At 45.0% G+C, this 15,921-nt stretch overlaps 2 protein-coding genes across 5 annotated transcripts in view; both read left to right on the top strand.

The window, feature by feature from the left end:
* The window catches only part of LOC132086213 (protein FAM219A-like), a 211,622-nt gene extending 201,279 nt beyond the window's left edge, over positions 1-10,343 (top strand). For 2 of the 4 annotated variants that reach the window (XM_059491699.1, XM_059491697.1), the window contains exons 8-10: positions 3,600-3,680; positions 4,051-4,105; positions 10,188-10,343. In XM_059491699.1, the coding sequence (XP_059347682.1) occupies positions 3,600-3,680; positions 4,051-4,105; positions 10,188-10,343 (292 nt within the window). Of the gene's footprint in view, positions 1-3,599; positions 3,681-4,050; positions 4,106-10,184 lie in introns of all 4 variants that reach the window. The other 2 variants (XM_059491698.1, XM_059491696.1) reach the window with 1 other exon arrangement.
* LOC132086212 (uncharacterized) overlaps positions 1-15,921 on the top strand; it is a 308,574-nt gene that overhangs the window by 167,166 nt on the left and 125,487 nt on the right. The window lies entirely within an intron of this gene.

Here is a 15,921-nt window from a genome sequence, read left to right as displayed (position 1 = left end):
AGTCCTAATTACGATTTCAAATACTTTAGCAAGTCTGTCTGGATTTTCCCTATAAACTCCTGCCACCTTTCTCCATGATATTAAAACCAGTATTGAAAACAGGGTTACTGCACCATGATTCCTGATTGCCTGCCGGAGGGAAGCCATAAGAACTTCCCTGGCATCTCCCCGAGCATGCTCTCCACCTTCTGGTGCATCCCGCAATTGGACTAAAATCCTCCGATCCCCTAAAATGTTCTTTCTGTTCCGGTCCAATTTCCCACAACTTACTCATGCGTATAGCTGTATTCCCTGATAATTCATTCATTCCCCCCCTCTCGCCCCCCCCATTCTTTGCTGTGGAGCAACCATCAGCTCTAAATCTCTAAATCCTCCTCTCCTCCTCTTCCTGCTTGCACTTTAGGCACCTCTGCCCTATGCTGCTCACAGAAGAACACCTCTTTGAAACCCTTTGCCTTTCTTTTCCTTCTTTTCCTTTTGAAGTGCTAAAATTAATGGATCTTGTGGGGTCCTCCAGCATTCCTATTGTCACTCCGGATGATATCTTACAGTGAAAAACAAGTCAACATAAGCAACTTTATCCCAGTTATTTTCCCTTCTACAAAGCAGCGTTAATTGCAATATGGTGTTACACTGTAAGGTTCCATCCTTAGGCCACTTCTCTTGATCTTACAGAGTGTAAAGCGACCACAACTGATTACAAACTTCTGTAAGTTTTTCATGTGAGGATATCACCCCCAATTTGTTTCCAATGTTTAAAGATGCATCCCAGTGGTGACACCTGTGACACCCCTTTCGAGGTTTTGTTTCCCATTATAACCAATCACTGTTTAGGAGCTCCTTAGAAGGGACTCTAACATTTCCCTTTTTGAAGGGACTCTAAACCTTCCCTTTTCCCACCTTAGGTACCTTTAAATCCAACCCTGCAAAGCTTTTGCTGCACCTTACAGGCAGGTTAACAGTTAACACCTTTAAAGTAAAGAATGCCTTTGTCTTACAAGGGGTCTTGCTCCGATTTCCTTCAGACCAGGGATTGAAGGTTCTCCCTGAGAATCCCTCGGTGCTGGCTGGAGGTCCTGTGATCCCTCGGATCCGTTGAAATTCAGGAGTATGTTCCACCTGGGTTGCCAAAACTGTTACCAAAAATTTGGTAAAAAATAAAAAACTCCTTAACATCAATGTAGCATTAAGAAGCAGGCATTCTTTATTTGGCTGGATACATGGGGGGATAGCTCCTCCCAAATTCATGCATGCTGAGTACAGGACAGTTTCTGTTTATATACTGTATTTTGCATACATATTAATTGATTGTCCTGGACTAAACATACACATGATAATAATTTCTCTGAAATCATTAACATATTTTCCCTCCCCTTTACATATGTGTTCTTCTGTCCTGTGAGTCTCTCTGGAGGTCCCTGGTGGTAATAGACCCCAATGTTCCAGGTGACCTGGCTGAGATGGCAAGACACTGAGGCTGGTGAACTTCCAGTTCTCCTTCTTACACAATGGGCCTTGTGCAGTTTCCATTGGCCAGTAGCTTTGGAGAACAATCAGTGTATTAGCTCACCAGGTATAGGACGTTTATCATCTGGTAACACAGGCAGAGTTCACACCATCTGCACCACTTCTGCACAGACAGATATTGTAGCCTGCTCTGAGGATAACCTAAAATCAGATTTTGTCATAACGTATTTCACATTAAGTGATTAAACCACCATGACAAGAATCTCATACTAGGACACATGCAGATGAAAGCAGCTCTGACTACAATCTGGCTTTTTTCCAAGGACAATGGAAAGCAAGCATAAAACCAATCAGGATGCAAAAGAAAGATTTTGATTGAGGGCAAAGACACAATTACAATTTTTGTCTGTTGCAGAAAAATTGAAGTTCTGTATTATTATGAAGACATTTCTCAAGAAAAAGATGTAGTGATTTTTTAAAATTTTATTAAATAGCACCACAAAGGGCTCTTCTCTTAGATTCCCTGATGTTTTGTTTACTCATGTTCAGTTTTTTGCATAAAAGAACTGTTGTGGAGTAGCATTGAATTAATGTATTTTCCTTATTACAACAGCTCTGAAGCCTGTTTTTCAACACATAAAATCTAATAAGCAATTAAAGGTGCAGAATCATCATCAGCCTTTGTTATACTTCTGGTGAAGTAAAGGTCTATAAAATAATAGAATTTTAAAATAGCTAGTCTTACCAGACTTTTGTGCTGCACCCACCAGCTCATATTCCTCATATTACTAAATTTAGGAGTGAGACCTCAAAAGTGTTGTATTGTGGAGGTCTGTGTAGGAGCTCATGCAGGAAAGATTGAATCTTTGATTTTCAATTGAATAGTAGGAGCACCAAGCCTCTGCATTTCCCCAGCTTCCTTCTCATATTTATTTATTGCTAGTGTCATGTACTCATTGCTAGAGGGAAAAAAAGAATTGCTATTGGAAAAAATGAGCAATTTGATACAACAAAAAATGCTAGTGATCAGATTTACCAGAATGAAGTGTGGAGTGTCCCAACTGTTTTTTCTTCCTGGGAGGAGTGTGTTCTCAGTGCATGTCCAGTGTTCATCCCTGTGAAACTGATCTGAACTACCCAAACACACAGCCTGCTTCCTCTGAATTGCACCCATTTAAATGTCTTCACTGATAAGGGAGGACTTGCAAGGAAGTTGTCTTGCTTTAATAAAATCAGATGTCTGCCAAGGAAGGCGGGAACCTTCCTAGAACAGAAACATGATCCCTCTCCCTCCAAATTATTATAACTTTGAAATGACAGGGCTTCCAGGCAAAAATATGGGAAAAGGAATAGACGTTCTTTACCAGAAAATATATATGTATATAAGAACAGAAGAAACAACAACAAAAAAAAACCCAATAACAAAAGTTTTCCCACACGTTAAGCACCACTTTCCCCTTTGGTGTAGTTATGACCACAACCGGCAGGGGGTGCTGGTGGCTATGGTGAGACAACAGCTGCAGTGACTACCTTGCAGCCGGCAGAGGGTGCTAGCAGTCTCTGGTGAGGCAGGAAAGGTGTGATGATTCCCCCATGGCTTCAGGAGGCATTCCAATGTGAGCTCGGCAACCTCCATCATGTGGTGATGGAGGTTCGGGTGAAAGGGAAGAGAGGAAATTGCTCCTTTTCTAAACTCACAGGCAGTAATCAGTTTAGGTACCACCCCTGGCAGCAGGCAAGAGTGGTGAAGGCAGGCAGATCCAATCCTAGTACCAAGTTACAATGTAGTAGTACCCCCGGCCAGATACACACACTCCACCACCCACATGGACACTCTCCTTGATCCCTGAACCAGAAGGGAAGAGACAACCTAGCCCTGCCCCCATTCCCCCTGCAGGGTCCTGGTTGAGCTTACATATCTCGCGATATCCCCCAAACCGCAAAGGGGGGGGAGGGGGGACAACGAGGGGGAACTGTGACAATTTCCGGTACAAATGATTCTGGGATATGCCTTATAAGCCCTCCCCAAAACATAAGTGAAACAGAGAAAGCAAAATATATGGCTTTGCTCTAAACTATGTCTGGTACTGAGCTTTACTGTATGGTTAATGGGCAGCATTTAATTATTTCAGGCTCGTCATTCCCAATAAAGGCTATTCGTCATTAGATCAGAATCCACATGAAAAGCCACTGGTAGCCCTGGATACAGACAGGTATGCAAACGGTTAATAAGATTTTATGTATATATATTACAGTGCAAGCAAGTTTTCATGCTATAGTGCAGCACTGAAGTGAATTTCTGCTGAAACTGCTCCTGTGGGACACTTGCACTCTTCCTTGCTGTGCCCTTCAGCACATGCTGTACCAAGTGTGTGTAAACAAGTAGGAAGAGACGTGAGTCAAGAATACTTTGATGAAAAGGTCTCTGGGTTACAGATGAAAGTTGGTCTCCAGACTCCCTTGATGTAATTCCTCTGTGGATGAAGTACAGCTTCATGACACAAGAAAGATAGGGCTAACCAGGGAATACAGGTCTCTTTAACTGTTGTTTCTTTTTTTGATGCATCATGTCATTCCCTGCAGTGATGATGACTTTGACACGTCCAGATATTCCTCCTCAGGATACTCATTAGCTGAGGTGAGTTACATTCTTTCCTGACATCTTTGCCATGAATGCTAATAGTTGAACAGCCAGAAACAACGTAGAATGGCCTTGTGCTGCCAGAAACAGCTCCACAAGGAATTTACCAGTGGTGTAGACTCTATGAGCCTGGAAGGGGCCATGGCAGAAACTGTGTCATATTTCTGTCTTTCCTGGCAATCCAGTTGGCTCCATCCCTACACTTCCATGGCACAGACACAGATCTGCCCATTGGCTGTTATCACAGATACCTTTGGATTCACTCAAGCTTTTCCCAGTTCTGCTCAGTCGTGCACTGTTGGCCCATGTGGTGAAAATGCATCAACTTTTCTGTCACAGCAGATCAGAAACTGTATGCATGTGAAGGACACGAATAAAGGATCTGAGGGTGTGCTGTGATTTCCAGTTCTTGTGGGAGTCAGGGTCACCCAGTGCATGTTTATTTGGAGCACCAGAAATTCTAGGGAGGACTTGCATATATGAACTTCCGCACTTTCAAATAGAAAAGGCAGGGAAGCTCTGGCTTATTAATCCCTTTGCATTGTTTCTGAATATATTCCCAAGGTCTCTTGTGAATTAGTCGTTCAGGCTCCAGGTACTGCTTCTGCAGCATCTGATTTTACATCCAAGGTGTGGAACAGCCATTATGCACACAAGCCACTGGGAACTCTTCCCCTTTGTATCCCTTCCTTGACAAAATACCTCTGAAATGCAGAGAAATGTCTGTGGGATCTCAGCACCTCAGGACGGAGGTGCATAGTGGCCAAGACCACCCTTGGGGGGCTCGGGAGTCCTGGAATGTTGCCAGAAGTGTCTGGTGGCTGGACTTTGATCCTACACAGGAGACGACACCTGCATGAGGATGGGAGGATTTCACTGGGTGAATGGTGAAGAGATAAGGTAATTAGAGTGTAAGACACAGGGTTTAGGATTTCTGTACAGGGGGGTCTAAAGAAGTAAGATGGAGGAATTGGGGCGTGTCCTGTTCTTCTTCTTCTTCTTCTTGGCCTCCATCTTCTGTGGTGACGTTGGCACTTTGGGATTGGTTATTACTAAAAGTGCACCGGTTAATAAGGGTAAAAGGTATTGGGGAAAAAGTATAAATATTGTATATGTAACTTCGAGTATAAAGATAGGTGACCGCTCTGGGGGCGCTCAGTGTGCTCATGGCTGACATGCTGGGCAGACCTCTGTCGGGCCAAGAGAAAATCTTTTAGATAAACAATTAATAAACACCGAGACCGAGAAAAGATCTGAAGTCTCTTCTCGTCCTTTGAAGTGCGGGCTGTCCAAGACCACCTAAACAGCTGAGAAACCGGCAAATGTCCAAGAGCAGGGACCAAATCAGCTGATCTGGACCATCTCTGGGCCCTGATGAAGTGTTGTTCACCCAGATCTGGCTAGACAGCACTTGAATTTGAGATTACAAAAAGTCAAGAAGCTTTACCACCTTTCAACTGCTACAGTGCCCCAGACTAAAAGGAGGGATTGCCCAGCTGCCAGTCAGTTTATTATTATTACCGCGCCTGAGTGGGCGCTGGCTGGTGAGAGAGAGACGGTGAATCTTGTTTCTTGAATCAGAAGGCTTGATTTATTAAGATATTATATATAATACATTATGACTATATTAATAGAATATAGAGATAGGTTTTGCAGAGCAGCTAGGCTAGCTAGGAAGAGATAGAAAAGAATCTATATCAAAGTTGTGGCCAAGGACTCAGTCCCCTAGCTTGCACTGGTGATTGGCCCTTAATTATAAACATAGAAAATGAGCCAATCAAGGTGTCCCTGTTGCATTCCACAGCAGCTGATAATAATTGTTTACCTTCTCTTCTGAAGCCTCTGGCTTCCAGAAGATGCAGAAATCTGAAAGAAAGGATTTCTGTGGAGAAATGTCTGCGACATCTCACCTTTCTAAATTGTATAAAATAAAAGAAAAATGCTGATTTGGAATGAACAGGAAATTTCTTCACCTATAAAATATAGAAGACTAACAATTCACTAAAACAATCCTACAATATAAGAAAAATGCCAAAAACAATGCAAAGAAAATTGAAGTCCATGCAGCTGAGTTTCAGGAACAGTCCAAGAGCCGAAGTTGTTTCCCTTGGAATATCTGAGAGTCCTTTTGGTCCTGAAACAGACTTCTGCAAAAGAGTTCCATCAATAGCCATCAAAAACCACCGACAGTCTTAATACAATTTTAAACAATTTAAAACAATTTGAAACCATTTGAACAATTTTGGAATGTCCTTTCTGGCCCTTCAATGCTTCAGCGCTTCAGAGCTGCTGCCCGCTATTTTCAATCTTTTTTATTTTTAAATTTTTTTTTTTTTTTTTTGATTGAAAGCAAAAGAGCAGCAGCCGAGCAGAGCAGTGCCAGAGAAGGAAAAGGCCCTGGGGGCCCTGGCCCATGCTGGACCAGGAACCCCAAAACTGGCTCACAAAGGGGGACCATGACCAGTAGGAGAAACCAGAGTCCCCAAAAACATAAGGAGGCCACGCAGTGGGGCCAGCCCAGGAATTTTTTGAGCCCAACGGCCCAGGCCAAACCCATGAGGAAGGCTCTGCATATCCACAGGCCTGAACCCTGCTGCCAGCACAATGGCAGCACGGGTAGTGAGACGCTTCCTTTCCCCTAAACCACTGAGGCATGCCAGCAGTGAGGAAATAGAAGCTGCCCCGAGAATCTTCATCTCGGGTCTGGGAATGTTTGTTTCCCACAGCAACACGGCACCACCCCCACCGGGCTGGGGACCAAAGGCAGAACTTTCGGGAGCCCCCTCCCCCTTGCCCCTAGGGCACAAGAGGGGCGGCAGAGATGGCAGCCTCCATGGGACAGCCACTGAAACACCACCCCCAAAACCACAGAGAACCCCGAGCTTGAAAGCTGGCAGCTGGACTGCCGCAAGAATCAGCTGGCGGGCAGCCCCTGCTCCACTGAAGGAGAGACCAGCCGCCAGGGCGGCTGCTACAGCAGCCAGTCCAGGATGGTCTGAGCTAGAACAAGCCGCCGGTTCCAGGGCAGTCTCTGACGCCGACCCGGCGGGCAGAGCCGCTGGGACGTCCGGTGGAAGCAGTGGGGGGGAAGCCGGAACTGGGGAGGGAACCGCGCTGATTGTGGGATCCGCTGCAGGCTGCTCCGAGGGTCCCGCAGGTTCAGCGGCGTTTTCTGCCGCTGACTCCGGGGTCCGCTGCGGAGGCGCAGTCGCAGTCTCCGTCGCAGCGCAAACAGGCAGCAGCGGAGCCGGGAGAAGCGGCGGAGCGTCGCTGTTGCTTAGCAACAGGTCAATCACCGGAAGTGCTGTCTCTTCTGCCTTCTCCAACACAGGCTCTGGCGGGGGCGGGGAGGCCGGTGAAACCGCGGGCGGGACCTCCTGGAGTGACGGCTCTGGCAGGGGCGTGGAGGAAATCTCAGAGACCGGTGCCGCCCCCATGTCTGAAGGCGGAGTCTGAGAGGCCGGCTGTGGCTTGAGCGGCCACTCCCATCCCCCCGGAGAGAGAGAAGGGGGGGAAGGAGAAGGCTCCATCTGAGCATGCTCCAGAGCAAGAGTAAAAAAAACTTCTTCGCGCAGTGAAGTTTCAGCCCCCCCCGCCGCGAAGCGGGGGGGGCAGAAAGCCCAAAGTCATCACCCACCGGCTCTTCTGCCAAGGGGGGTGGAAATGGAGCTTGTCCATAACAGTTAGAGATCCATTGAAAACAAGCTGCTCTGCGTTTCAGGACTGGGAAAAGCTTTATAAATGCTGGGTAGATAGAAGGCAACACGCGTCCCTGACTGTAGATGCACTGGATAATCGAGTCCATGCACTCCCAGACAAAAACATCTAAAGCGTACAGGACATCAGTAAAGAACCCAAAAAGCTTTGCCCATCTAAAGAACCCATAGATATCTGTTTCTGACAAAAAACAACCATCTTCTCTGCACCAATATTTCCAGAGGGCAATAAGCTTTTCCTCTGAAGGGGAGAATTGAATCTCTTCTGGCAAGGCATGTGTTTGCCATACGAACAGCCACAAGCTACGAAGGGCTGGTTCATCAGGGATAGAAAAGCCCACAGTACCTTTTGAAAGAGTCCAGCTTGCTCTGGCCAGCTCCACAGGTCTGCTGCTCTTTTCCATCATCTTTCCTGATGGTTTTCCAGAGAAAGGTTCTGTTGTGGTCAGCCTTGGCTGTGAACTCTGTCCAAATCTTCAGTTCTTCAGCTCCTGGCTTGAATTCACTTTCTGTGGTCACTTCAAAGCAACCATCAAATGCCACACATACAGGATTTTACCCAGTGCAGCAATTTTGCTCCTCTGGTCTTATTAAATTAATTTTTGCTCTGACACGTCGGGTCACCAGATATTACCGCGCCTGAGTGGGCGCTGGCTGGTGAGAGAGAGACGGTGAATCTTGTTTCTTGAATCAGAAGGCTTGATTTATTAAGATATTATATATAATACATTATGACTATATTAATAGAATATAGAGATAGGTTTTGCAGAGCAGCTAGGCTAGCTAGGAAGAGATAGAAAAGAATCTATATCAAAGTTGTGGCCAAGGACTCAGTCCCCTAGCTTGCACTGGTGATTGGCCCTCAATTATAAACATAGAAAATGAGCCAATCAAGGTGTCCCTGTTGCATTCCACAGCAGCTGATAATAATTGTTTACCTTCTCTTCTGAAGCCTCTGGCCTCCAGAAGATGCAGAAATCTGAAAGAAAGGATTTCTGTGGAGAAATGTCTGCGACATATTATCATTAGTATTACATTACTTTAAATGGGGATTAATCTTTATGGAAAGATTATTCCAGATTAAAATACTGTATCAGTTTGCTATTCTAGATATTCCTATTCTGGAAGAAGTTTAAGAAATAGAAGTCAGGTGTCTTTGTTTGAAAGACAGATTTCTGCTAAGGAAGGCAGGACCCTCCCTTGTAATGGAAAATATAACACCCTTCCTTCCGAATTATTATAATTTTGGAACTAAGGGGCTTTCAGGCAATGATATGGGAATAGGAAAAACAGTTCTTTACTAGTATGTATAACAAGGCAAACAAACAACAATAACTATGACATTAACAACAAACAGAACCAGAAACCCAGCAACAGCCTTCCCAGACGCAGGCTCTTTCCCCTGTGGTGTAGTGATGGTCACAGCCGGCAGGGGCGTTAGTGGTTCTTGGTGGGCAGGGCAGGTGCGATGATTGCCCCGCGGCTGCAGGGGGTGCTGTGGCGTGAGTTCAGGGAGCATGCGATAATGGCAGACTTGACCGAGATGAGAAGGCATGGAAGAAAGGCTTGCTTTACAAACACCCCATGGTCATCTGATCGCAGTGCCCCAGCAGGACTCTCGGAAGCAGCAAGCTGGAATGGCAGGAATGAGCAAAAATCCCGGGGTGGTGGACACGATGTATCAGAAGCTCCACAGCTGTAGGTGGAACTGCGGGATGTCTTGGCAGGCAGGGAGTGCGAGGCTATAGTATAGCGAAAGCTCGGAGCAGTGATGAAGAAGAAATGGCGGGGGCGGGGCAGTGGCAGACCCGGTTCTGAGCAGGGCAGGAAAAAGTCCCAGTACAACGGCTACCCTTACGAACAGAGCTCCACTCATGGTAGAAGACAGGCAGCAGGACACTGAATCCCGCAGTGGTGACGAATTCTCTCTACATCGACCGCAGCCTCTCTCCCCTCCGAATGCTGAGAGCACAAGTGAGTTAGGGGCTGCACCCAACGCAGTTTACCCAGTCTAAATCTTCCAGTATCTCTGCTGTTCACGAGAAACCCCATGTAAAGAGAGAGTAGCCAGCTGCACCCCTCCCCTGAGCTGTGACATCTTCTTTTGTCTCTCTTAAGTAGCCAGTTGTTATTGTCTCCTAGCAACATGTATGAGGGAAAAAAAAACCCACAAAAAACAATAGGTTTTAGTTCAACCCCAACAGCAGCCCTCACCTGTGGTCAAAAACTGGGACTCTTTCATTGATGGGACAGCTGCTAATGATAGGGAAATAAATTTCAGAATAAAGGACTTCTTTCCTCTTCCAGTCATCAGAAGGAAGAAATCTCAAGTGTTTGTCTGTTTGTCTGTTTGTCTGTAGCAGATCAACCAAGACTTGAACATCCAGCTCCTAAAGGATGGGTACCGGTTAGATGAGATCCCAGATGATGAGGACCTCGACCTAATTCCCCCTAAATCTGTGAACCCTACCTGCATGTGTTGCCAAGCCACCTCTTCCACCGTCTGTCACATCCAGTAGTGAGGCCAGCAGTGCTTTCAGTGCTTTCCACTATAAAACTTAAGTCATCACTTCCTCCTATGGTAGGACGTGCACCTCTTTGCATTCATGGAGCCAGAAGAAACTCAAAAATTTATGATTGGTTAATAAGTTATTTTAAACTATGATAAAACAAAAGACAAGTTGATCAAAGTGCCAGGCACTGCCTGGCAGAATGTACTGGTCTGGAGAGCAAATGCAGAGGGGTCCAGAGAAACTTCCTTGGTTTGTTTAGGCACTGGAGATGTTTTGTAAGGTGTCTATTCCAGAATGGGAAGGGTGAGATGGAGCTGCAGTTACTGCTGTCCACTGAAACCAGTCCATCTACAAGATCAGGGGTGAGTCTGAGGTGTCAGAGGGTTTTACCTGTTGGAGAAGATCAGTTCTTAATTGATTCACTAAACCTGATACATTTGCATAACTATACTTATACTGTAACTGGGACACGGAAATAGGAACAGAGGAGGGCATCCTTTCTTATGGCAAGGCTAGTCAGGACTAGCATGATGCAATTCATTTACTTGTGAAAGGGACAAATAGGTGACATTTCACTGTGAGTCAGTACTAGTTAGAGCTGTTGTGTCATATCCAATGCACTCTGTCCTTAGCTCCACATTAAATTATCACCAAACACATTGGATTCAATCTGCAGTCCATCCATGCTCTTCAGTTCAGGGATTCAGTCTTTTCCCAAGAATACCATACTCCTGAGTTCAGACCAGCCATGTATAATGACTTCAGCCAATACTTCATTTCTGCGAGACCCATGTGCTTTCAGAAATCCTAAAGTGTGTTCAGCTAAGAAAAAAGTCAGAACTAGAACTGTTCAGCCTGAAGGTCAGTGCCAGAAAAACTAGTTGAAGAAAGCACATTTTCACACAGCTTGGCTGTTGATATTGTCTTGACACGGCATCTCTTGGTGCCCATGGGAGAGATTTATTAATGCTGAAAGGTGTCTTTGGTGGTGTCAGACTACTGTTGGCACATACTACGTTTGCTCTAACCTCAGACAAGTCACATTCCCTCTTGATATCCATTCCTTTCTGCAGCACAGGAGAGAAAGCTGCCTTCCCAAGATCCTACCACCACCCTGCATCCATCTGCATGGATGTTGCCAAGTGTGTGGTGGACACCATTGATAGTATAGTTCTGCAAGTAAGATGCAAAAAGCATTCTGTAGAAGTTTTGCATGTATTTTCAAAGTACTACAAAGAAAAGCAGCACAATTCTGCTTTCCCTCTCTTTACCATTTTCTGATGTTGCTTACATGCATCAGAAGGCTGCAGAGTGGAGGTTAGTAAAGAGATTAAAGAACTTTGGGAGCAGATGTTTGGGAAGGATGTGTTTCTCACACATTTGGCAGCTGACTCTTGCACAACTGACTTCTCAGTCTGCATGATGCCAGAAAGAATGTGTAAAAAGATTTGGTGGCGCAACAGCACCATCCACTGCTAATGAAGTTAAGGAACTTAGGAGTCCAACAAGGATTTAAAATGCAGATGCCAACCCCTGTGAGAAACATGCACCTGGTCAGTCTGGCATTAATCTTCTGTAGGTAATCCCAAATCATAACCTCTTCCTTTATCCTGAGTTGCTGACTCTTCTGCTACAGGGCTTGTCCAGCTCTGTCACAGATGTGGGTTTGTATGATGAGATGTGGTTCAAGGTTTGGAAGGATCCCTTACATTGGAAATTCTTGAAAGGAAGTGACAAGGATGCCATGTTCTAAAGGTGAAAAGCACCTTAAAATGAGCACTTTTCCATGCCTTCCCCTTAGGCTCAACCTAGCCAAGTTTGCCCTGTGGCACTGCCCATTTATGCAGATAGTTCTTTTGAAATGTGAGAAGTAGAAATAGGGTTATGTGAAGAGTCAGCTCTGAAGGGTGATAGAGGTCAAAGCCAGGGTATGTTTACATTGGCACATGTAGCCTGTGCTTGCTGAGCCAAGCAGGAGCCAGGTGATAAAGCCTACTTCATTCTAGGTAATAGTGGCCATTCCCTGTGTGAGCTTTAAGGGAGAATAGTAAAGGAAGAGCCCAGGCAAAAGTGCCAGTTTATACCCTCAGATCATTAAATGGATGCTAAAAGTAAGAGCATGAAACTGCCATGGGAATATCCCAAAGGAGCCATTCAATGCTCTCTTCCCTCCCATCACCATTCACTATCTCAGTTGCACTCTCAGTGTTATAGAGCAACATAGGCAACAGGACAAGTTGCATCTTTCCCTGATGCCTGTGGATAGCAGCTCTTCCCATTGCTTTCCAGACCCAGTTGCCAGCAGAAACTGGTGGTGACTGAGCCTTTCTCTTTCTGTAAAAAGCTGCTCCAGTAAAAGATGGATTTGCTCCTGGAAGGAACCCATCTCACCAGTTGTGCCTGGACTGTGGAGTCATTCCAAGTAACAAATGGTGATACAGGTGGTAGGATTGCTTCAGGGAGTGGAAGATGCAAAAGAAGTCTCATTAAAATGTGACTGTCTCAAATGTGTCACTGGAAACCAGCAGAGTACGCACCAGGAAAAGAAAAGGCCATGCTGAGATAAGTGCTATTATCTGCCGAGATGCTTGCCCTCCCAGAGCAGCATTCTGTAGTTGCCCATCCAGCTGCCCTGGATGAACTCACTAGGAAGAACTGTTGTCTACCTGGGCTGCATTCTCCCTTCTGCACTGGTCCAAAAAGAGCTGTGACTCCACCTTCTCCATCTGTTACTCACCTTCCTCAAGTTCACATGATATAGGAGATGTGAAGCTTTTTGGGACATGTAATATAGACCCACTGAGATAGCTGTAAAAATTGGACAAGCTCTCTTCACAACATCCCTTCTGGTTTTTATCACCTTCATCTCCATCCCCAGCTCACTGATTTCTGGGCTCATTTTTTTTCATGGAAAAGCTGGGATAGCAGCTGTGTTTGGCTTGTAGCTGCCTCTGTCCTGAGACAAATATAAGGCAACCATCAAATCAGCAGGACATCCAGCATCTGTGATGGTGGTTGAGACAGAGAGCAGACTGGGGTTTCTCTTCACCCACCTGAAGGCAGTGGGGCTGAGGGTTAGCTAGGCTAAAATAAAACCTTGGTGTGAGCCAGCTGCTTTCATCCTCCCAGGCTCAGCACTCTGGGAGATCTGGGACCCAATCACCAGGTCCCAGGCCTATAAGCCCATGTGAAATGGACTGGAAACCCACAGCAGAGGCACAGTTGGAAAGCCAGTCAGCTGTGTCCCCACCATGCTGGGGCAGAGTGCACTGGTAGGGCTGCAGTTGTGCAGAGAAAAAGATGAAGGATAAAGTCTACAGGGAAGAAAATTCAGAAATAAATTATTCTTCCCCTTTTTGCACATTTTTTAACCATTTTTACTCCTTCCACAAGGGTTATTGAATCTTCAGTTTAATAAAGAAGGAAATGAGCCAACATTAAATAGCTTTCTGAAGGGTTCTGAAAGCAGACACCACTTGCATGCAGTTGGTCTGTGCCTAAGATGTGACTTACAGACCTCATTGTACATCCTGTAGTTGTGTCACCATGTGTTGTGGGAACTGGGATGGGAGAATTAGTGCTGACCATCATGTCAAACAGCCCCAGCTTTCCAAACTGAGGAAGAATCAGACCATGAAGGCGAGGAAAGCAGTCGTGACCATAGAAAGATGTCGCAGACATTTTTTCATAGAAATCCTTTCTTTCAGATTTGTCCATCTTCTGGGAAGCTGAGGCCCCAGAAAGAGAATGTAAACAATGATTATCAGCTGCTGTGGAATGCAATAGGATGCACCTGTGATTGGTTCATGTTCCATGTGTACAATTAAGGGCCAATCACAGGGCAAGCTCTCTGGAACACAGGGACAGAAAACTCTCTTGTTTTGAGATTCTTTTCTATTCTATTCTTAGGTTAGCAGCATCTGCAACCTCTCTCCTTATTCTTTTTAGTATAGTTATAATGTATTTTATATCATATATCAATAAATCCAGCCTTCTGATCATGAAACAAGATTCTCATCCTTCTCTCACCCCATGAAGACCTCATCAGGTCGGTGTAATAGAAAGACAGCTAATTGTCGCAGGTAAACTTTGGTATCCATGTCCAGTGGCTAGTTCTAGAGTCACAAGCTTTGTTATATTGCAGACGTCCTCTTTCCACTCCTCTTTTCTCAAAGCAGCAATCATCTTCCCTCTCCCTCATGCACTAGTGATGAGGATCAGGGGCAGTTGCACCCAAAGTGACTCAGCCCAGTTCTGCACTCCTCTCTCCCACCCAATCCCAAGGCAGCCCAGACAGTTGTTAGCCATCAGAAGTCTAAATTTGTAGTAACTCTGCTTGGGTTTCTTTCCTCATGTACCATAGCTTCCTCCCCACGCACTCTAGCAGGGCAGTACAGGAGGCTCCAACCATGTCCCAAGTAGTTTCTTTTCCCCCTGGCAGCACCTTACAGACATGAACCTTACTGTGTATGTACTCTGTCATTGATGGTGAGATCTGGTGTTGCTGATCTTGCATAGGTAGCAAATGATTGGGATCCGTTGGGAGAAACCAGAAAAAAGTAGCTACTGTCCCTTTTCTTTTCCTTTTTGAGAGAAAGTGGGATTTTTTGATATTATGATTATTGTCCACCTTCCAGTGGCCAAGTTCTAAGCTGCATTAATAATGGGTTAATTGACTGTCTAGACAGGTATGGAGCTTCACACCAACCTTAATGGCAAACACCATATCTCTATCCAGAGCCTAGATACAGGCTGGGTTTCTCCCATGCTGGCAAAGTGCTTTCAGCAGGCTCCAGATAGCCATTTCTGGCAGACAGCACTCCTCAGAGTTCAGATCAAATCTGCACTTGCATTTCATGCCCTTAGCTTGGATAAAAATCAACCCAAATACTTCCCAGGTCTCCTTTCCCCATGTGGTGTCTAGTGCCTCAGGAGAGGCAATGGTGGAAGGCATTTGGGGGTCACCAAAAGCAAGATCCATTTTGGATGTATTTAATGGAAATATCTTTCAGGAGGAGACCTCACAACCTTTGTGTAAATCTCAGAGCAGGAAACTAATTTCCAGCTGTCCTTGCATATAGTGAAACATAGTTCAAACATCCAAATGCAAAGTATAGTTAAATATTGGGTTTGACCTGAATAACCCTTTAATTAGGAAGATAAATTTGTTGTAGCTTGACCTTAGTTCATGTAAGGAACCTGTTAATCATTTGACATGCAGAGTGCATTAATGTTGCATTAACTAGGCTATTGGTTTTATTATCTAGGTTTGGGAGATTTTTCACTCTTGAAACATCAATCTGCATCTTGTATAGGGCAGGGGGAATGTTTCGTTCTTTTCTCCTGTTCAGATCATGTAGCACACTGCTGTACTTCTGTTCCCATCCATGTAGAATACTGCATTAAACAGATCAATCGTGTTGTGGTTTGTTTTGGGTTTTCTTTTTTCCACTATCCATTTTATGCATTAATTTATTTCAAACAGTGGGGGATTTCAAAAACATGAATTATGTATATATTTTTTTAACATTTCCATTGCAGTATTTATCATTGTTACTGGTTGTGTATAGTGTAACAGAATTAA

This window comes from Ammospiza nelsoni, chromosome W (genome assembly GCF_027579445.1).
Source record: "Ammospiza nelsoni isolate bAmmNel1 chromosome W, bAmmNel1.pri, whole genome shotgun sequence".
Taxonomy (NCBI): domain Eukaryota; kingdom Metazoa; phylum Chordata; class Aves; order Passeriformes; family Passerellidae; genus Ammospiza; species Ammospiza nelsoni.
This window is presented reverse-complemented; position numbering and strand designations above follow the sequence as displayed.